Below are 22680 nucleotides of genomic sequence, written 5' to 3'. Positions count from 1 at the left end.
ATGGTGACCCTCAGGTTAAACCACCACCAGTCATCTGTCTCTCTCTCTCTCTCGAATGAGACCAATCCTATGGCCAGAATCATGGAATAGTGTCACCAGTAAGAAAATTAGCGGGAATGTTGGTAGTAACGCATACTTTTACATGCAAGGTGTAGCCTGGAATTGTAGTTTGGGAGGAACATGCTGTCTCTCGCTGACCAGGAATCTCTCCTACCCTTATCGCCTGCCATTCCTGGGTGACGGAAGGATTTGCAGGTCCATCAACACACTCCTCTGGGCCGTAAAGTCCGGGAGGAGGGACTTGGAAGCTGGAGATTTTGGCTCAACATCCCTTCACTACACGATGAGACCTTCCTGTGGGGATCAGTCAACCATAACCTCCGTGTATTTTCCATTTGAAGTGCGTGAAGACTGAAATCAGCAGGGTACACCTTGCAGAAGGGATTACAAATGTTAAGTCATGGGAACCACAACCAATTTGAAAATATGTAACTCTCTCCATCACCCAAACTTTTTGCCAAGGTCCCACTGCGAGGACCCTGCTGACTCACTTCTAATAGATATTTGCTGCTCTTTTGTTTTAATCAGAGAGCAACAAGACCTTGCATTTATATAGCACTTTGAATGGTGTAAATATCCCAAAGACCTTCACTGGAATACGACCAGATAAAATTCGATGCGAGCCACCAGGAGATATTAGGGACAGGTGAGTGATAGATTGATCAGAGGTAGGTTTTAAGGAGCACCTTTTAGTTATATTTGGAATTCCAAAAATTTGGGTCCAAGCAACTGTAGATCTGGCTGCCAATGCTGAGTGGAAGGAAACTAGGAATGCTTGAGAACAGGATTGGATGAGCGCAGGCAGATTTGGGATGGTCAGAGGGGTTACAGTGATGGAGAACAGAACAGAATTTGAAAACAAGGACAATGCTCAGACACTATGTCCGAGAGGGTAGGAGAGACACTTTCCACCAGCAATAGCTTCAGTCATCAAATGGTCGCAGTGCAGGATATAACCCAACGAGAGAAATCATTGGCTTATTTTCAGAGCACGCGGAAGGAGTTATATCTCAGACATATGGACTGTCCATGTATAGTGCAAGTGCCAAAACATAAATGACTCACAATGGCCCTTTATTGGAAATGAATTAAGGGAAAGCTTAATTCTGTATTGTACAAGAGTCAAGCATATTCCTTAGATGATCTGTAAACGTATGACGCAACATGATAAATCTGATTGTCACAAGTCATGGGGCAATCCCAGAAACTGAGGAGTAGTTCATCTTCCCGATTCCAATGGCCGAGGACATGAAACAAGTAGAGAAACGGCAACAAGGCTGTATTCCAGGGCTAAACCTATCGTAGGACAGTCTTCATTGATCACATATTAAAATATTCAAGAAAGTAAATGTGGAACATGGACAGGTTTAATCCAGTTCATGTGTAGAGTCCTGGGCACCTTGTCTGTATTGTGATGGTGAAAAGAAAACAAAGAATCCCACAATCTTTCACAGGGAGATATGGGGTCTGCCTCACAGCCAGTGAATCCTGTTGAAAACAGCAATATCTTGCAGAAAAAGATTAACTGCTGCTAGCAGCTGCTTTTCTCAGTTCATAGACCCACAGAGATTTACAGCATGCAAACAGGCCCTTCAGCCCAACTTGTTCATGCCGCCCAGTTTTCACAATTAGTCTACTCCCATTTGCCTACGTTTGGTCCATATCCCTCCATACCAATCCCATCCCTGTACCTGTCCAAATGTTTCTTAAAGGACAAAATTGTACTCACCTCCACCGTTACCTCTGGCAGCCTGTTCCAGATTCCCACCATCCTCTGTGTGAAATAATTGCCTGTCTGGACCCTTTTGTGTCTCTCCCCTCTCACCTTAAACCTATGCTCCCTCGTTTTAGACTCCCCTACCCTGGGGAAAAGCTGTTGGCTATCTACCTAATCTATGCCTCTCATGATATTTTAGCCCTCTATAAGGTCACTCCTCCATCTCCGACACTCCAGGTAAATAAGTCCGAGCCTATCCAGCCTCCTTATAACTCAAACAAACACAGGGAACAGTTGATAAAATAAAATCAATGGAAAGTGTCTGATTTCTTAACCTGGCAAGGAAAAGCTATCTCTGAGCCCACCACAGATATAGCCACATTTACAGCTGAACAGCCTCCTTCTCTGCCCCATTTACAACTGAGCCGTCGAGATGAAGCAGGTCCAACATTGTAACCATGTCTTAACTATTGGAGTAACCAATAACACTGACAGTGATCAGGTGCTGAACTAATGGGTTTCAAACCTCAAAGAATTACTATGGGAAGTTAACATCACTCTATCTCTCACGACGCAGCAACAGGTTTATTGGGTCCTCCTTGCTTGCAGTGCAGAGGCTCCACAATATCCTGTGGGGATACATGTCTGGCTGTTTTCACATATTTTCATCACCATTTTCATTTGGTTAAAATTTCTTATCAGATGGAATTCATATTACATTATTAAGCATAGTCCTTGAGGTAGGGAGCAATTAGCTTTTCTCTTAAACTTTCTGCAAAGTTGGCGAAATGGTATTCATGATAAATAGATCTTTACAGTTATGCTATTGCAGTGAGGGATATTTTTTGCCCTGGAAGGCTTCGTTGAGCATGAGGCTCTCTTTCAGCACTGAGTTTGATGTTTTTAAAAATTCAGTTTGATCCCCTGACTTTCACTTGACCAAAGTAGCCAGGACCTCAGCATTGCTGGCCAGTCACTGACTCAACAGTCATTCCCAGGATGAGGAGAATGATAAAGGTTGGCGCCCACACAAGCACAGTGTATTTGGGGTATCCGCTGTGTGAACTGCTGGAGGGGGAGGTAAAAGGGATGGAGAGAGATGGAATCATTTCCAGCCCACTAGGTCCCAGGAAGGGCAAGTTCAGCTGAAAATATATTGGAAGAGGAGAGTCAGCGCATTTCCAAACAGCTCAGCATTTGTTAGGACAATCTAATGCTTAGTGAGCATCTGCAGTACTCAGTACCTGCTCTGGCCATGCACACAGAATGGGAGGTGGTGGGAATTCCCACTGGACTGGCCTGGCCTACATCGCTTCTCCTGGCATAATGGTGATGGTCAAAGACTGGGAACCATGAACCTCACTCCTATCCTTCTCCAAAACAGTGGCTCAGAAATAATGAACAAGAGTCCTACCAAGACTAACAAGACTCCAGGCATTAACTCTGTTTCTCTCTCTCCCTCCACAGACACTGCCAGACCTGCTGAGTTTTTCCAGTGTTCCCTGTGTTTGTTTCACATTTCCAGCATCCGCTGTGTTTTGCTTTTATCACAATGACCTGGCATGGACACATCCACATCCAATTTCGGGAACCACTTGTAGCCCATGGGGTCCCACTTCCAAAGTTAACCTTTGTGTCATTGTTCTGTGTGCATTTGGAACATTCTGTGTCAATAAAATGGACAGGTAAATATGATTGAAATGAATTACAACCAGATAGCCTAAGACAACTTGGCTAATGGTGGGCATCTTAAAAGATACATATGGCAGAAAATTCAGGCTCCTTTCTATTTGAACAAGAAAGGAAATCACCTTCATCATTTCATGCCATTTTATAACTCATTTTACCTGTCCAGAAGGATATTTAGGTTTTAATTTTATTTACTTCCACATCTATAAAGCATTTTTCAGTTAATCTTTGTCATTATTGCTTTTGTCTTTCCTGATGAAAGGCTTGTTCAGCCATTAGTCAAATTGCTGAACTCCCTCTTGTGTTGGTGCATGAGTGACAAGGAGGAAGATTCACCTAACTGTTCCAGAAAAAAGGAAAACAGATTGACTCAAAGACAACACCGACACCCCCAGTATTAGGAAACTGTAAATGTAGTGGCTCAGCAATGGTAGGTGCTGCTACAGGGACCACCATTTCAGCAACAATGGCTGTCAACAATATAAACAGTCTTTACACATGAATACCGACTGCTTTATTTCATTTTATTCCTCCCTCAGCTCATACGGCATGACACAGGACAGCATGGAATAGAAAAAGGAAGACAGCAAGGTACCTCCGTAAAAGTAATAGATTGAGGTGTCCAAACATGCCTGCAGGGAGTATGTATCAGGTTATCCAAAGCCATTAAATGTCCTTTTATTGTGAACATCTGAATAAACTTGAGCAGGTTAAAGACTTATATTGATTGTCCATTATGTCGGTGTTATATTTATCCAACACTAGATTTGGCATGGGTGCTTTTGTTCATTACAAAATCTTTTTTTTTAAGTTAGATTTCCGTCGCAGTGATTTCCTCAAATTGAATGTCTTTGTTTCGCATTTCAAGCCCACCTATTTCCCTGGACTCCAGTTCCAAGGTGAGTTGCCTCATCTCTCTTTCCAGCTCTCGATTCCTCCTGTACATTTGGATGTAGTTGTGTTGCAGCTGTTTCTGGTACCGAATCACTTTCTCTTTCTCACCTTGCCAGGTGCGCCGCTCCACCTCAAAGTTCTCCAGCTGGGTCTCGCACCTCTTTCGTTCATACATAAGCTCAGCCCTCAGTTTCTCCACCTGCTGCCTCAGGGCCTGCTGGTTGTCTGCATTTTGTCGCTGCACCTTGGCTTCGTCGCTTTCGTACATTAGGGCAGCGTCTTCCTGCTCCTGGCTCATGTGTCTTGTGTGGCCCAGAGCTTCTCTCAGGCCCGTGGTCTCCTCCTCCAGCTTTCCCACCTTCTCTCTCAAAAGTTCGGCCTCGTTCTTCTTCCGCTGCAGTTCATTCTCGCAGACTTCCAGCTCCAGAGTCTTTGTGTGGACAGAGTCCCGGAACTCGTGAATCTCATCCTCGTGATCTTGGAGTTCAGCTCTAATCTCTCGGAGCTGAGCCTTCAAGGAGATAATCTCATTGCTCTTCAGAGAGAGCTCAGCCTGTGAGTCCTTCAGCTGCTGCTTCAGTAGAGAAATCTCTCCGGACTTTTGGCAAACCTAAAGGAAGGAAAGCAATAAACAGAAATAAGATGTTCGCTCAGCAAAGGTCTCCTTTCAATCCACTGCACTTTTCTCCATGTCATTCTCATCTTATTTTCTCTTCAAATGTGGAAGAGAGAGTAAAGAGCTAAGGTTCCAGGAGAAGAGGAACAAAACACTGAAGCAAAGGTTAATACCAAACATGAGTTTCCAGTAGACTGCAGAAAGAATGAGATCTATAGAATAAAGGTCAGATTAGTGTCAAAGAATTGTGGGATAAAAGGAATGTGTAATAGCACAAATTGCTGGAGAAACTCAGCAGATCTGGCAGTATCTGTGGAGAGAGAAACAGAGTTAATGTTTTGTGTTTGGTAACCCTATTTCAGATTGGACTCGAAATGTTAACTCTGTTTCTCTCTCCCAGACCTGCTGAGTTTCTCCAGCAATTTCCTGCCTGTGTTTGTTTCAGATCTCCAGCATCTGCAGTTCTCTATTATTATGGGATAAAAAGGATGTGGAACAGTGGCGGTAAGAGAGGAAGAGGAAAGGTTAAGAACAAGAGAGAGAGAGAAATAATTATAAAGAAAGGGAGGGCATGACATGAGGGAGGCACATGAGAAGGACATCCCGATGGGACATTTTAACAGGGCAGCACGGTGGCTCAGTGGTTAGCACTGCTGCCTCACAGCGCCAGGGACCTGGATTTGATTCCACCCTCGGGCGACTGTCTGTGTGGAGTTTGCATGTTCTCCCTGTATCTGCGTGGGATTCCTCCGGGTGCTCCGGTTTCCTCCCACAGTCCAAAGATGTGCAGGTTAGATGGATTGGCCATGCTAAATTGGCCATATTGTTCAGGGATGTGTAGATTAGGGGGTTTATAGGGGGATGGGTCTAGGTACGATGCACTGAGGTTCGGTGTGGACTTGTTGGGTCGAAGGGCCTGTTTCCACATGGTAGGGATTCTACGATTATAAAATGAAAATTAAGGAGAACAGCTCCAGGAATCAGGAATTCCAGTTACACCAATACACTTGGAGAAGTAGGGAAGGATTTCTCTCACTTACTAAGCAGTTTCTCAGGGCAGTCAAGACTCAACCATGTTGCTGTAGGTCTGGAGTCACATGTAGGCCAGACCTGATAAGGATGGCCTGAAAGACCAGGTGGGTTTTCACTACAATCAATGATAGTGACGGTGACCTGGAAACTGAGACTAGCTTGCAATTTTAGACTTTAGGAATTAAATATAAATTCCTCCAGCTGCCATAGTGGGATTTGAACACATGTTCCTAGACAATAAACCCTGGGTGTCTGCTTTTCCTTTATTCATTAACAGGATGAGGGCATTGCTGGCTAGACAGCATTTATTGCCCAGGGGGCAGTTCAGAATCAACCACATTGCTGTGGGTCAGGAGTCACATGTAGGCCAGGTAAGGATGGCAGTTTCCTTCCCTGAAGGGCATTAGTGAAGCAGATGGGTTTTTCCTGAGAATGGAGAATGGATTCACAGTCATCATTAGGCTCTTAATTCCAGATATTTATTGAATTCAGATTCCACCATCTGCCATGGTGGGATTTGAACCTGGGTCCCCAGAACATTATCTGGGTCTCTGGATTAACAGGCCAGTGATAATACCACTAGGCCATGGCCTCCCCAGTTACAAAGCCCATTACAAAGTGTCTGTAAGAGGTGACCTACCTCCCATTTGGTTTCCTCCAGTCTTGGCCCAAGCTCCGTCTGCTCTTTCTCGATCGTCGCACACTTTTTCTCCAGGGCTTCGCGTTCCTGCAGTAACTGGGCAAAGTCCTCCTGGAGTTTCTTCTTCTCCTGTTGGAGCTGGAACAGCTCCAACTGCAGGACTTGCTGCACCCGCTGGGCCTTCTGTGAGTTCTGTTTGAGCTTGTTGGCACAGCTCTGCCTCAACTCTTCCATCTCCTGCTCGCAGCGGCGCCGCTTCTCCTCATAGACCTGGCACAGGGCGGCTTCGCTCTCCTCCAGGCTCAGGCGCATCTGCTGGAGCTCGGCGTCGCGCTCCCGCAGCTTCTCTTCGAGCTCGCGGACCAGAAGCTCGTGGGCGGAGACTGGGGAGCGGTCGCAGGACCCGCTGTCGGAGAGCGGGGGTCCACGGCTGGTCAGAGACGCCGTGCTCTTGCTGGGTGAGGAGCGGCCGCTGTCAGAGTTTGACAGTCCCACCACCAAGCCCCTCTCATGGAACAGATGCTGCTGGCCACCAGCCTCCAGGTTGGTGTGTCCCGTCTCGAGGTGCGGCCCACAGCCCACGCTGTACATCGGGAGGCTGGACAGGGAGTTCCTCCCAGAGTCCGACATCGTTCCCGAGTGCACGCTGTTCTTGCAGTTGTACGCCTGCAAGGAGCTGCGCTTTTCGACAGAGTTCACCGAGCTCACCGAGCCGCCACTGAACAAGATGTTGAGGCTGCCCACACTGTCTGACAGCCCATTAGCAGGACGAGGGACAAGGTACTGTACCGAGCTCCTGTTCTTGGTCAGCACTGGCTTGAACGCCGTCGGTCTGATAATGTTCTTTTCAATGTTCTGAAACACCAATAAATATTAATGACAAAAAGAATAATCCCACAGAGAGAGAGAGAAAAATAAAACATTGGCCGTTTGAAGACTGTCATTTCAAGGGCAGGTTTTACTGAAGGCAGGCTGAAGGAGCAGTAGCCCTTCGTGTTTAATAAAAGGAAGGTAATGCTGTACCAACAGGTTCCTCATCTTTCCCATGGCTGGCTCCTGCATGCATCCAGGTTCCCTTTAATGACCCTGTCCTGCACTGCCATATAAGTCACTCAGGCCCTCTTATGGAGCAGTGGTAATGTCCCTACCCCAGGGCTGGGAGGCCTAGGTTCAAGTCCCACCTGCTCCAGAGCTGTGTAAAACATCTCTGAACATGTTATGGAACTCGTAGAGTTGCCAGCACAGAAACAGGCCCTTTGGTCCAACTTATCCATGCTGGCCCAGATATCCTAACTTAATTTTGGCCCATATCCCTCTTAATCCATCCTATTCATATACCCATCCAGCTGCCTTTTAAATGTTGTAATTGTACCAGCCTCCACCACTTCTTCTGGCAGCTCATTCCATACACGCACCACCCTCTGTGTGAAAAAGACGTCCCTTAGGTCCCTTTTATATCTTTCCCCTCTCACCTTAAACCTATGCCCTCTAGTTTTGGACTCCCGCCACCCTGGGGAAAAGACTTTGCCTATTCACCCTATCCATGCCCCTCATGACTTTGTAAACCTCTATAAGGTCACTTCTCAGCCTCCAACGCTCCAGGGAAAATAGCCCCAGCCTATTCAGCCTCTCCCTAAAGCTCAAACCCTCCAACCCTGCCAACACCCTTCTAAATCTTTTCTGAACCCTTTCAAGTTTATTGATTAGAAAAATAGGTTAATGACAAAAAAATGGTTAGTGTAGGGGCCCTCTTGTGGTGCAGTCAAAGTGTCCCTACTTCTGGACCAGGAGACCTAGGTTCAAGTCCCAACTGCTCCAGACATGTGTGATAATATCCCTGAACAGGTTGATTAGAAAGATAGGTTAAATTAAAAAAAAAACCACCACCAAGTTCTCAGGCAAAGTAATAATCAAACATTCAGAGCTGGTCACGAGGATGTTTACTGGAGCTATGGGAGACTGCACACACTCTTCTTTCAGTGTGTGAGGAGGACTGGCTAGAACCTAAAAAGGACATAAACAAGTTGGTGCAAGGGATGGACAGGTGACAAATGAAGTTCAATGCGAAGAAGGGTGAAGTGATACATTGTGATAGAAACAACATGGACAGCAAGTGTAAAGGAAAGGTTATGAATCTAAGAAGTGTACAGGAGCAAAAAGACCTGGGCACATAACTCATTAAAGTTGCAAGACACATGGAGAGACAGCAGTGAATAAAGCAGACAATATTCTCGACTTTATTAATGGGGCATGGAGTGCAGGAGTTAGCAGCTTGTATCTGACAGCGGTTAGACTTCAGCTGGAGTAGCAAGTATAGCTCTGTGCAGTACACTTTGGAAAAGCGTTTCAGACAGTGCAGAAGAGGTTTATGAGAATTCTTCCAGGGATGAGAAAATGCTGGCCCAGCCAGCATTTATTGCCTATCCCTAGTTGCTCTCGAGAATGTGGTGGTGAACTGCCTTCTTGAGCCACTATAGTCCTTGCTGTTTGTAGGCCCACATTTCCATTAGGCAGGGAATTCCAGGGTTTTGACCTAACGTCACTGGAGCAACAGCAGCTTTCTTCCAAGTCAGGTGGTGAGCGGCTTTGAGGGGAACTTGAAGGTTGTGGTATTCCCATGTATCTGCTGCCCTTGTTCTTCTGGATGGAAGTGGTCGTGGATTTGGAAGGAAGATGCTGTCGAAAGGATCTTTGGTGAATTTCTGCATTGCATCTTGTAGATAGTACACACTGCTGCTACTGAGCATTGTTAGTGTAGGGAGTGGACATTTGAGGATAGGCTGGAAAAGTTGTAACAGTTTACACCGGGTAGGAGAAACGTACGAGGAGATTTGATAGAATTTTTCAAAATCATAAGGGATATGGACAAAGAGGAGCGGGAGAAACTGTCCAAGCCATTAGAAAATTAAGATCAGACCAGACAGATTTGAGTAATTTGCAAAAGAAGCGAACGTGAGACGAGAAAATGACTCTCACGCAGTGAGTAGTTAGGGTCCAGAACACACAGCCTAGAAATGTGGTGGAGGCAGGATGTGGGAGCATCACTAACTTGTGGGCAGAGAGAACAAGACGGAGAAAGAGAGAGAGAGACAGAGAGATAAAAGGAGAAAAGAGGGAGAGAGAGAGAAAGAGTACTGAGACAGAGGGTAGGAGAGAGAAAGCGGCGGGGAGAGAGAGAGAGGGATTGAGAGAGGGACAGAGAGAAAGAGACAGACATACAGAGAAAGAGAGGGGCAGAATGAGAGGGGGACTGAGTGAGGGAAGAAAGAGAGAGAGACACAGAGAAAGAGAAATTTAGAGGGACTGGCAGAGAGACAGACAGACAAACAGAGAGCGAGAGAAAGACTGAGAGAAAGAGACAGAGAGGGAGGAACACAGACAAAGAGAAACAGCCAGGGAGAGAGGTACAAAGAGACAGGATAGAGAGAGAGAGAGATGGAGAGGAAAAGAGACAAAGAAACAGCCAGGGACAGAGAGAGAGGTACAAAGAGACAGGACAGAGAGAGAGATAGAGAGGGAAAAAGACAGAGAGACAGAGACAAAGAGACAGAGAAAGAGGTGCTGAGAGAGGGAAAGATCTTGATCCCATCTCAGATTTGAGCTGATGCCTATAAACCACGATTGGAGCCTCATTCTTGTGGTTTTAGATGCCATCTGTACTCGATTAAATTACAGTTGTTTACTCACTTTCACAGTTCCATATATCGTGCACTTTGGAGGAAATAAATAATTCAAAGCTAAAATTGCTTTTATACAATGTTAGAAAACCCTCCAGGATCCAAAGTTGTGTTTAAAGCAGAGCCACTTAAATGGAGCCGCTGCCATTTAATACTTACTAACCCTTCCCCCCGACCAATTCTGACAAACTCTCACGGATCTTGTAAGTGCAAAGGGCCAGTGTTGTTACATCAAACCTTTCTGAGATTTGCCTGCCATTCTGATGGAGGTGTTTGCTTGTAGACAAGCAATTTGCCCGTGATTATTAGCTCCCGATGTGGGTTCTCAAGGAAAAGCCCTCTCCCCACACCCTGGGTTTGCAGAAAGCACGTCCAAGCACCCCCCCAGGGATTTAGCATTCTGCTGACAAGGCTGTCTGGATGGGGAAGGCCGGGGTGGGATACAGGTCTGAGATGCATCATAATTCATCCACTGTGGGATGTGACAGGCTGAGATGACCCGCCTTAGGAACCACATCAGGTGAACATTGAACCTTCATGCTGTGTACTGAGAGAGACAGTGACACAAGGTCAGATGTGTCCTTCATTGCCTCAGACAATATACACACAAGATGGTCTACAGAGACCCAATGTACAGCAATGCAACAACATTCACACTAATCATTACACTAGTAATTATGGTGGTTCCATTTCAGGATGATTACTACTTCATTACCAGGACATAATCAGTAGATACTTTATACAATGCATTAACTGGGTCTAATTTACGGAAACACTAAACACGTGCTACTGTACATGCAAAGCTGATACTTTTACACCTCACATTAACACTCCATTCTCAGTAATTAAAAAGTATTTGCCTTGGATGATGGCAGATAAGTCAACAGATATTAATATGGCCTCCATTGTTTTGGCATCAAAATCTATGCTTAGGCCTGTACTTTGGCACCACATCCACAAGCATCCTTTCCCTCCACCACCAACACTCAGTAGCAGCAGGGTGTGCTATCTACAAGTTGCTCTGCAGAAATTCACCAAAGATCCTCAGCCACCACCTTCCAAACCCACGACCACTTCCATCTAGAAGGACAAGGGCAGCAGATACATGGGAACACCAACCCCCTGCAAGTTCCCCTCCAAGCCACTCATATATCGCTGTTCCTTCACTGCCGCTTGGTCAAAATCCTGGAATTCCTTCCCTAACGGCATTGTGGGTCAACCTAGAGCACATGGACTGCAGTGGTTGAAGAAGGCCGCTCACCTCCACCATCTCAAGGGGGCAACTAGGGGCTAGGCAATAAATGCTGGGCCCAACCAGCAACATCCACGTCCAGTGGGACAATTCAAAAAAAATCATTCTGCTAGATGGAGTGACCAGAGGAGAATATTCCAGTTGGAATGTGTGTTCTAACCTGGAGAAGACGCTAGCTCAGTTGGGGCTGTCTGATTTCTGAAGCTGCTGACAAAACATGATGACCGGAAATTGTTTGGAATGGTTAATTTTACAGATATAAGCCAGACACCAAAATATTAAACATGGCTGCAGCATGGGTACACATACTGCTCTCTCAAATGTCATGTGCTTTGTTAATGAGGTTATAAGAAGCAGTGTCCAGTGCTCCCTGTTGAATTACATCCTAGTGCCTTTGCCAATGCAAATAAGGGACTTAGACACTGCTTGAAATTCCATGGACAATATTAACTGAGCAGGAATGTAGCTGGTTCGATGCCGGCTATGTCTAAGAAAATGGGGGTGACTTCCTGTGTACCAACAACCTGCTGCAGCTAGTCATTCAAAAAGGAGGGATTGCAAACAAACATTCAACAAAATATCAGAAGCTGCCAGTGAACACTACAACTCCAAGGCTGTTCAACGTGGCTCGCACTCTCCTAATGTTTTCCCATTTCTACCAATCGATAATTCCTTTTATTCCGAAGAAGAGTCATGCTGAACTTTAAACATTATTTTGCAGATGCAACCAGACCTGTTGAGTTTCTCCAGCAATCTCTGGCTTTCAGATCTCCAGCAAATACAATAATTCGCTTTTATCTTCAATCAATCCTCTCCTTCCCCTATGTCTTCTCATCAACCCCTCATCCCCAGTGCACCGTCACTCCTTTCCAGTTAGCACCCCTTCTCTCCCAATACTCTGACTGTCCTGCCTATCCTGGGACCTACCTCAGATTGTCTCCTTGTGGTCTGTCATTTGCAAAACCTCATGGGCATTTCCCAGTGAGCTGTCTAATAGATACCCAAACGCTGACAGAGGGCCAAAGCGCTGTATTGGGTGTGCCTCAGGATTAACCACTCTATGCAAGGATCATTCACTGTGACTGGTTTATACTACACTGTCAACTAGCCGTTAAATCTTATCTGCCTCCAGAAAGGGCACAGCAAGGCAGACATTTGTATCAAACCGCTACAGAAGAACATGGTGGGTGTGCCTAACCCACATGGACTTTCTATAAAAAAAATCATTCATAGAATATGGGCATCACTGGTTGGGCCCAGCATTTATTGCCCGTCCCTAGTTGCCCCCTTGAGAAGATGGTGGTGAGCTGCCTTCTTGAAACACTGCAGTCCATGTGCTCCAGGTACACCCACTTAGGGAGGAAACTCCAGGATTTTGATCCAGTGACACTGAAGGAACGGTGATATAATCCCAAGTCAGGATGGTGAGTGACTTGGGGGGGAACTTGCAGGGGGTGGTGTTCCCATGTATGTGCTGCCCTTGATCTTCTAGATGGAAGTGGTCGTGGGTTTGGAAGGTGCTGTCTGAGGATCTTTGGTGAATTTCTGCAGCACATCTTGTAGATAGTACACACTGCTGCTACTGAGTGTCGGTGGTGGAGGGAGTGGGATGTTTGTGGATGTGGTGCCAATCAAGTGGGGACTGCTTTGTCCTGGATGGTGTTGAGCTTCTTGAGTGTTGTTGGGGCTGCCCCCATCCAGGCAAGTGGGGAGTATTCCATCACATCAACAAATCTTTTCTAAATCCAAATTATCTTCCTCACAGAGTAAGAAGTTAAGACTAAAATTATTGCTCTCCACTGTCTCTATATTAGTCCTGTCCTGCAACCCTTTAAAATTCTTTGGGCTCCTCCAATTCTGGGCAATTGCACTGCCCCCAATTCCATTCTTTGCCATTGAGCTTCCTAGGCCCTAATATCTGGAATTACACTTCTAAATCTCTCCACAGCCTCCTTAAAACTTTAAACTCTTTGACTAAATGACCGGATGCCTGTCCCAATCCATCCTTATGATGCTCAACGTCACCAGTGAGCTTGCTCACATTTTTGTGAAGTGGCTCGGGGTTCTTTTGCTGCATTAACAGGCGCTTTATAAATGCAGGTCATTGTTGGAGAGTGTGAATTAAGCAGCCCACCATTAAGATCAGTAGGAAACAACACACGACCAATCAATATGCATTCATTAAAAAAGTGAACAAAAATGGTCATTCATTGAACACCACCCACTGCTTTAAGATGTTCCCCGAAGTGAGTGTCAGACAATTAGGTACATTTCAGCATGGCGACACCATTGTAAAAGAGGAAGCTGGGCAGGCAGTTTGCTCACAGAATAAACTTGTGCACAGAAAGCTCCCATAAACTTGACGTGAGTTTCTTCTTTTAAACAAAAAAAAAACAGCGAATGCAGGAAGAAAACGAGCAGATAATTTTAACCCACCTCAGCTGGGAGCCAGCAGTTAAGTCAGAAGCTGCAGCGATGAGGTCCCAGCGTAATGGCCAGAATGGACTGGAACGCCTATTCCCCCCCCAAACCCCCTGGAACTGTTAGATTTCAGTCGCAGAGCTGCAATCGTGTAACTTAAAGAAAACATGAGGAACTCCTTGATTAGGTTTTTCCTAGAGAAGGACGCATCATCTGTGGCTAAATGAAGAAATGACAGATCGGGTCAAATTGCAAGAAATGCTGCGCAAATTTGCAGAGATTAGTGGCAGGTCAGAGGATTGGGCAGGTTTTAAGGAGCAGCAAAGAATGACGACAAAGATAATAAGGAGATAGAAAGCAGAGTGTGTCGATATCTGGAGTGCTGTTTTCAATTTTGATTCTTTATTTGAATATAATTGCATTAGAAACAGTTTGGAGAAGGCTCACCCAGCTCATTCCTGGGATGAAAGAGCTGCCTCATGAAGAAAGGTGAACAGGCCAGGCTGAAACATGGTGGGGTTTAGAAGAAGAACTATTATTAAAACATCCATGAATTTGAGGGGAGTGTGTACAGCAGATACCAGGGGGTACTTCCATTTGTAGGAAGATTAAAACTAAGGGACACCGTTTAATAACAAGAAATCTTTTTAAGGCAGAAATGAAGAGAACTGATTTCTCTCGAAAGGTGGTTAGACCGTGGAATTCTCTTCCCCAGATGAAAGTGGAACTCTTTATATCGATGCAAGGCTGAGTCTGATAGATTTGTGACAATGTGAAGAGACAGTCACCATTGTCCCTGAGCACAATGGGGCTGCTCTCTCATCATAGACAGACAGAGAGACAGAGAGAGAGAGAGAGCTAGTGGTGGGTTTAATCCCAGGGTCACCATATCTCGGGTTTGGGGCAAAACTGAGAAAGTGGGGCTGAGACCACCTAGCCGTGACATTGTTGAATGGTGGAGCGGGTTTGAAGGACCAAATGGCCTACTGGTGCTGCAAAGTCCCATGAAGTCCTTCAGCATCTACAACTTGTAGGAGCTACTATGCTACAGTTGTAGCACTCATTTTAAAGGGTGCACAGATAAACAGGAGTGCTTCCAAGGCTGATCCTTCCAGATCCTGGGTGTGGTAACAAAACAACATGGAGAAGCGCTGAGGGGTCTCAAAGTTTGAATGATTCCATTCACCTTTTACACATCTGAATGAAGGCTGTGACCCTCAATCATCTCATTTCATCGTGTACTTTTCACTTCTCACAACTCAGAACCACAGAAAATAGGAGCAGGAGCCATTCAGCCCCTCGAGTCTGCTCCTCCATTCAATATGATCATATCATCCAACTCAGTCCCCTGTTCCCTCTTTCTTCCCTATATGTTTTGATCCCTTCAGCCCTAAAAACCATATCTAACGCCTTCCTGAAAACATTCAATGTTTTGGCTTCAACCACTTTCTGTGGCAGAGAATTCCACAGGCTCATCACGCTCTAGGTGAAGAATTTTTTTATTTTAAGCAATATTTGTAAGTTTAGAAATGCCTTGTTTAAAGGAACCCAGGTAAGGATGGCAGATTTTCTTATCTGATTGTTTTATGATAATGGGTACAAGGTCACAGTTAGGCTGACTCTCGATTCCAGACTTTTACTGAATTTAAATTTCACCTTCAGCCAATGTTGGCTTTGAACCCATGATCCCAGTGCATTAAGCTGGTGTTCAGGATTACCAATTGTGTGACAATCTCCCACCAACTCTCCCTTTCGTACAGAAAAGGGGGAATATATCATAGGGGATTAAGAAATGGCTGGAGCAACTGAATACATGCTTTGGTTCTGTGTTCACAGAAGAGGGCACAAACCAGATACCAGAAATGTTGGAGAATGCAAGATTTAGTGAGAGGGAAGAATTGAAGGAGATCAATATTAGTAGAGAAATGGTGCTGGGAAAATTGATGGGATTGAAGGCAGATAAATCCCCAGGGTCTGATAATCTACATCCCAGAGTACTTGAGGAAGTGGTTCTAGAAATAGTGGATGTATTGGTGGTCATCTTCCAGGATGCTATAGACTCTGGAACAGTCCCTGCAGATTGGAGGGTGGCTAATGTCACTCCAATATTCAAAAAGGGAGGTAGAGATAAAACAGGGAGTTATAGACCTAACATCAGTAGTGGGGAATATTCTCGAATCCATTATTAAGGACTTTATAGTGGTGCATTTAGAAAGCAGTGGGAGGATCAGACAGAGTCAGTATGGATTTATGAAGGGGAAATCATGCTTGACAAATCTGTTGGAATTCTACGAAGATTTAACCGGTAGAGCTGACAAGGGGGAGCCAGTCAATGTCGTATATTTGGACTTTCAGAAAGCGTTTGATGAAGTGCTGCATAAGAGATTATTGTGCAAGATTAAAGTGCATGGGATTGGGGGAAGTGTACTGAGATGGATAGAAAACTGGCTGACAGAGAGGAAACAAAGAGTGGGAATTAATGGGTCCTTTTCAAATTGGCAGGCGGTAACTAATGGGGTGCCACAGGGACCCCAGCTATTCACAATATATGTCAATGATTTGGATGAGGGAACAAAATGTAACATCTCCAAGTTTGCAGATGATACGGCATTGGGTGGGAGGGTGATCTGTGATGAAGATGCAGAGATCCTTCAGAATGATCTCAACAGGCTGGGTGAGTGGGTAAATCAATGGCACATGCAGTATCATTTGGATAAATGTGAGGTTATTCACTTTGGAAGCAAAAACAAGAAGGCAGATTACTACCTGAGTGGCTGTAAATTGGGAGAGGGGAGTGTGCAGTGGGACCTGGGTGTCCTTGTGCACTGGTCACTGAAGGTAAGCATGCAGGTGCAGCAGGTGCTAAAGAAAGCAAATGGTATGTTGACCATCATTGCGAGAGATTTCGAGTACAGGAGCAGGGGTGCGTTGTTGCAAATATACAGGGCCTTGGTGAGACCACACCTGGAATATTGTGTGCAGTTTTGGTCTCCTTTTCTGAGGAAGGATGCTCTTGTTCTCGAGGGAGTGGAGCAAAGGTTTACCAGGCTGATTCCTGGGGATGGCGGGTCTGACGTATGAGGAGAGATTGACTGCGTTGGGATTGTTTTCGTTGGAGCTCAGACAAATGAGGGGGGAAATCGCATAGAGACTTATAAAATTCTAACAGGACTAGACTGGGTAGATGCAGGGAGGATGTTCCTGATGGTGGGTGTGTCCAAAACCGGGTTTCACAGTATGAGGATTCGGGGTAGATGATTTAGGACAGAGATGAGGAGACATTTCTTCACCCAAGGAGTGGTGAACCTGTGGAATTCATTACCACAGGAAGCAGTTGATGCCAAAACATTGAATGTATTCAAGAGGTGCCTAGATATAGCACTTGGGGTAAATGGGATCAAAGGTTATGGGGAGAAAGCAGGATTAGGCTGTTGAGTTGGACAATCAGCCGTGATCGTGATGAATGGTGGAGCAGGCTCGAAGGGCCGAATGGCCTCCTCCTGCTCCTATCTTCTATGTTTAATAGTCTGAGGTACAGATTCAACCTGGGCAATGGTGGGGGGGGTGGGGTGAGGAGGTGAGGTGGGGAGTGAGGATAGCAAATTTACTTCATTAATTTGCCTGGAATTAAAAGGCGCATTGTCTCAGTAAATGATGAATCTAGCAGACTGATGTGAAAACCCATTCACTAACTCGAGGACGGTAATCTACCATCCTTACCCGGTCTGACCTACACCATGACTCCATACCCACAGCAATGGGCCTGACTACCCCCTACAATAGCCGAGCAAGCCACACAATTATATCAAAGTGCCAAAGGCAGGAAGATGCAGGAGCTGTCTTACCACAAGCCAGTTCAAAGTGGGCAATAAACTAGAAAGCGGAAAAATCAACTAGGATGCTACCTGGACTGGAAAGTTTGAGTTACAGGGAGAGGCTGAATAGTCTGGGACCCATTTCCTGGGACTGTAGGGGTGACTTTATGGAAGTCTATAAAATCATGAGATATATAGATAAGGTGGATAGCCAAAAGCTTTTCCCCAAGGCAGGGGAGTCTGAAACTAGACAGCATAGGTTTAATGTGAGAGGGGAAAGATACAAAAGGGTCCAGAAGGGCAATTATTTCACACAGAGCATAGTGAGTGTCTGGAACAGGCTGCCAGAGATATTGGTCGAGGTAAGTACAATTTCATCATTTAAGAAACATTTAGACAGGTACATGGATGGGATAGGTTTGGGGGTATATGGACCAAACGCTGGAAAATGGGACTAGTTTAATTATGAAAACCGGGTAGCATGGGCAAGTTGGGCCGAAGGGCCTGTTTCCATGCTATAGACCTCTATGACTCTAAATGCTTGTCCCCGCCAGCCACTAACAAACAAATAAAAAGAAAATCATTTCCTCCCCTTTGTATTCCACCCCAGCATAGAAAAATGTGCAGTGGCTTTGAGTACCAGGACTTTGAACTCCTTCTGAATAACTGCTGCGCATTGAAAGCACACCCTGTGTAAAACCCAGCACCTTCCTCCGATCCTATTTACCCTGTCAGCAGAACACCAGAAATGGAGGAGGCTACGTCCATTCAGCCAATCCTACTCTGAACTAGTTACAGAGAGCATAATCTAAATGACTCATTTTTTAAAAAATTGTTTCTACCGCTCTAAGGATGTGCATCAAGGAGGTGCCATTGTTAATTTGGAGGCTTGAGTGTGCAAATGGTTTGACCCAACTGGATTCTGCTGCTAATGCTCCATCTAAGTCAGAGATCCCTCTTTCTTCACTCCACCCCATCAGCAGATTTCATTCTCTAGCCTACCCTTCTTTGCCTCAATGCCCCTCAGCTCAGCTCCATTGAATCACAGAACCCCTACAGTGTGGAAGCAGGCCATTCAGCCAATCGAATCCACACTGACCCTCCAAAGGGCATCCCACCCAAATTCACCCCCCCCACTACCCTAACGCTGTATTTCCCCACGGCTAATCCACCTAGATTACACATCCCTGGGCAATTGACCATGGCCAATCCACCCTAACCTGCACATCTTTGGACTGTGGGAGGAAACCGGAGCACCCGGAGGAAACCCACACAGACACAAGGAGAATGTGCAAACTCCACACAGTCACCCGAGGGTGGGATCGAAGCCGGATTCCTGGCGCTGTGAGGCAACAGTGCTAACCACTGAGCCACCTTGAAGTAGTACATTGTGCATCCAAAAATAAAAATCTGAAGGAAGAAATGTCTCCTGAATTTGGTATGGGATATAAATGATTATCATATTTTGGTGACCTTTAGTTTTATCCTCCTCACAGCAAGAAACCTCTACCCTACCCTGATAAAAAAAACTCTCTCAATGCCTTAAAAATCTGTCAGGTTGCCCCCTTAGCCCTCTCTATTCGAGAGAAAAGAACCCTCACCTGTTCAGCCTTTCCTGAAGAGTTCTCAGTTCTGATCATGTTCTTGTGAATCTTTTCTGCACCTTCTCCATGCCTTTACATCCTGTTTATAAAATGGGGCACTGGATCCATGCACACTGCTCCAACCGTGGGGGCGGATATCAATGAACAAACCATTCAGAGGCGCTTTTAAAATTGCCTTGTGCATTTTGTTAAATGCACACGTTTAACCCACTGAGAACAAATGGGTTTTAACACATTGTGGGTTAACTATTTGTGCAGTGCGATTAACCTGGGATGCAAATTCAAGGCAATTAGGTTCTGCAACTGGAACAGGGGACTGAGTTGGGTGATCAGCCATGATCATATCGAATGGCAGAGCCGGCTCGAAGGGCCAAATGGCATACTCCTGCTCCTGTTTTCTATGTTTCCATGGTAGCATGCCTACTAACCCACAACAGGAGGGCATGTGGTTGTGATATTACTACACCGCTCCTTGTTATATTGGTACCCCACCACATCGCCTATGAAAAGGTGTCATTTGTGACTTACCTTCTCGAGTTTGCCTGAGACCGGAATTATTTTTGGAGGGGGCCCTCGGATATTTCCATTCATTGACCTGGCTTCACGGAAATCTTCAGGATCACTGCAAGGGCTGCTGGGTGATTCCGTCATACTCCAACTTCCATTGCGATGGTCTTCACTTAAATATGCATAATTCCCACTTTTTCCAATTGCTGAACATTGCTTCTTGGAAACTACTCCACCAATACAGTCCTGAGAGTAGCCATTTTTGGGGTGTCCATCCTGTTGCCTAAAAATGTTCAGCACTTGGCCGGTCTTGCGACATTTGTTGTTGTACTCCATGGCCTTGCAGTGTTTATCATGGTAGTTGCGACCTGATACAAGACTGCCAACGCTTCCCATGGTGCTCTGCAAGATTGGCGATGCTGCAGATGTTCGCAGTTTGTGTTCACTTTCTGAATTCTGACGCTCAGAAGCTATGGGCATTGTCTGAATCATTGCCATGGTGATGAACTGTCACAAGGTCCACAGTATTTGGGCTCCCTGGCAAAGACAAAAATAATTACTGAAACACAATGCTGAAAAAAAAAGACATTTCTTCCATTTCAACGTTCACATTCATAGGAAAAGTATTGAGAGATTGTGTTGCGTGATGCGTTGTTGCACTAATGTTTTACTACTTCAATCCAATCCAAAACACAGAAACATCGAACACAGGGGCAGGAGGAGGCCATTCGGCCTTTGAGCCTGCTCCACCATTCTACATGATCATGGCTGATCATCCAACTCATTCCCGTTCCCATTTGCTCCACACACCCTATGATCCCTTTAGCCCCAAGAACTATATCTAACTGCTTCTTGGAAATATTCAATGTTTTGGCCTCAACCACTTTCTGTGGCAGAGAATTCCACAGGCTCCCCACTGTCTGGGTGAAGACATTTCTCCTTATCTCAGTCCTCAATGGTTTACTCTGTATCCTAAGATGGTGGCCCCTGGTTCTGGACTCCCCAGACATCAGGAGTAACCATCCCGCATTTTGGGTTTCATCCAAGTTGATCCTGATTATATAAAATTTCCAGGGGTGGAATTTTACTTATATCCACCAGTCACCATTAGGCCCAACATAACGGGAACATGCCGGCTTTAACCCTTCTCCACCATTAATGCCTGTAGAGTCACAAGTAAAGGGAGCCGGGGATGTGTAAGAAATCCCAGCCTTGTCAAAATTACCCACCAACATTCTTCTTCTAAATTGGAGCATGGTGGAAAAACATCATGTAATACAGAAAGGTCCAGGGTTCAATCCCTGGATTTCCAGCACAACGCTATTATTGGGATTAATTTCTCATGAATTGGAAAAAAGGGGTTGAGGGAAAATGAGTTGATTCGAATTTGCTGCTTAATCACTCTCGTTGGAAAACATGCTTATCGAATGGCTGTCTCACACCGAAAAGGGCAGGGCGGTCATTCCTGTCAATGAATTGGCTCAATTAATCCAAACAATCACAAGAGTGGCTGGAATAGGTTACTGGAAACTGCTGCTGACACAACAGCTTATATATCCACTTCTGAGTCTGAGGCAGAACAGAACGAGCTGTACTCCATAAGTAGCTGTTCTATACCTGACCTGGAGAACTCAGAGGTGAGAAGTGGTTCATTCCTGAATACTGACATCCCTGACCACCACAGACATAAGAAGAGACTAGAAAGAACATGCTTTCAAAAAAAATCACGAAATACTTTACGGCTAGAGACAGACGTTGACTGGGAAATATACCCACTTGAAGATGACATGTAGTGAGATCACACACATGAATGATGCAATCACATTACACTGTCTATTGTGTAATGTTGCCATTATTTCACAACTCATTAATTACATGTCATGATGACAAAAGGCTGGGACACACTTTACTAACTGCCTAAGCATCGCTCATAGTTTGAAACTGCATGTGAAGCTTTCCCATAATCTCACTCCTTCTTCCTCCTTTAACAATCACCGTGGCGATGGATGGGAAATAACAGGACTGAGTAATTAGCTGAAGACTGTTGGTGAGGATCTGGTGGAGTTGTAATGTCACTGGACCAGTGATCCAAAACTACTGTTCTTTATTTTCATTCATTCTCAAAATGTGGGTGTTGCTGGCCAGGCCAGCATTTACTGCCAGGGGTGGCAGAGTGGCACGGTGGCTCAGTGGTTAGTACTGTTGCCTCACAGCACCAGGGACCCGGGTTCGATTCCACCCTCAGGTGACTGTCTGTGTGGGGTTTTGCACATTCTCCCTGTGTCTGCGTGGGTTTCCTCCGGGTGCTCTGGTTTCCTCCCACAGTCCAAAGATGTGCAGGTTAAGTGGATCGGCCATGCTAAATTGCCCGTAGTATTCAGAGATGTGTAGATTAGATGGGTTTGGGTGGGATGCTCCAAGGGTCAGTGTGGACTTGTTGGGCCAAAGAGCCTGTTTCCATGCTGTAGGGATTCTAAGTAAAGTCCCTAATTGCCCAGAGAGCAGTTATGAGTCAACCACACTTGATTGACTAATGTCCTTCAGGGAAGGAAATGTGCCATCCTCAGAGATAGTAAGAACTGCAGATGCTGGAGTCAGAAATAACACAGTGTGGAGCTGGAGGAACACAGCAAGCCAGGCAGCATCAGAGGGGCAGGAAAGCTGACCATTTGGGTTGGGACCTTCTTGAGAAATGGGGGAGGGGGGAGGGAGCTGGGAAATAAATAGAGAGGAGGGGTGGGGCTGGGGAAGGTAGG

The 22680-nt window shown here is 45.5% G+C and overlaps 1 protein-coding gene across 4 annotated transcripts in view; it reads right to left on the bottom strand.

Moving 5' to 3' along the window:
• Nucleotides 1–3969: 3969 nt before the first annotated feature.
• The window catches only part of lzts2a (leucine zipper, putative tumor suppressor 2a), a 179309-nt gene continuing 160598 nt past the window's right edge, over nucleotides 3970–22680 (bottom strand). For all 4 annotated transcript variants that reach the window (XM_048609087.1, XM_048609088.1, XM_048609089.1 and 1 more), the window contains 3 exons: nucleotides 19946–20461; nucleotides 6649–7503; nucleotides 3970–4970 (listed from right to left, as the gene is read on the bottom strand). In XM_048609087.1, coding sequence (XP_048465044.1) covers nucleotides 4278–4970; nucleotides 6649–7503; nucleotides 19946–20422 — 2025 coding nt within the window. In that variant the 5' untranslated portion in view covers nucleotides 20423–20461 and the 3' untranslated portion in view covers nucleotides 3970–4277. The remainder of the gene's footprint in view (nucleotides 4971–6648; nucleotides 7504–19945; nucleotides 20462–22680) is intronic.

This window comes from Rhincodon typus, chromosome 20 (assembly GCF_021869965.1).
Source record: "Rhincodon typus isolate 14 chromosome 20, sRhiTyp1.1, whole genome shotgun sequence".
NCBI lineage: Eukaryota > Metazoa > Chordata > Chondrichthyes > Orectolobiformes > Rhincodontidae > Rhincodon > Rhincodon typus.
This window is presented reverse-complemented; position numbering and strand designations above follow the sequence as displayed.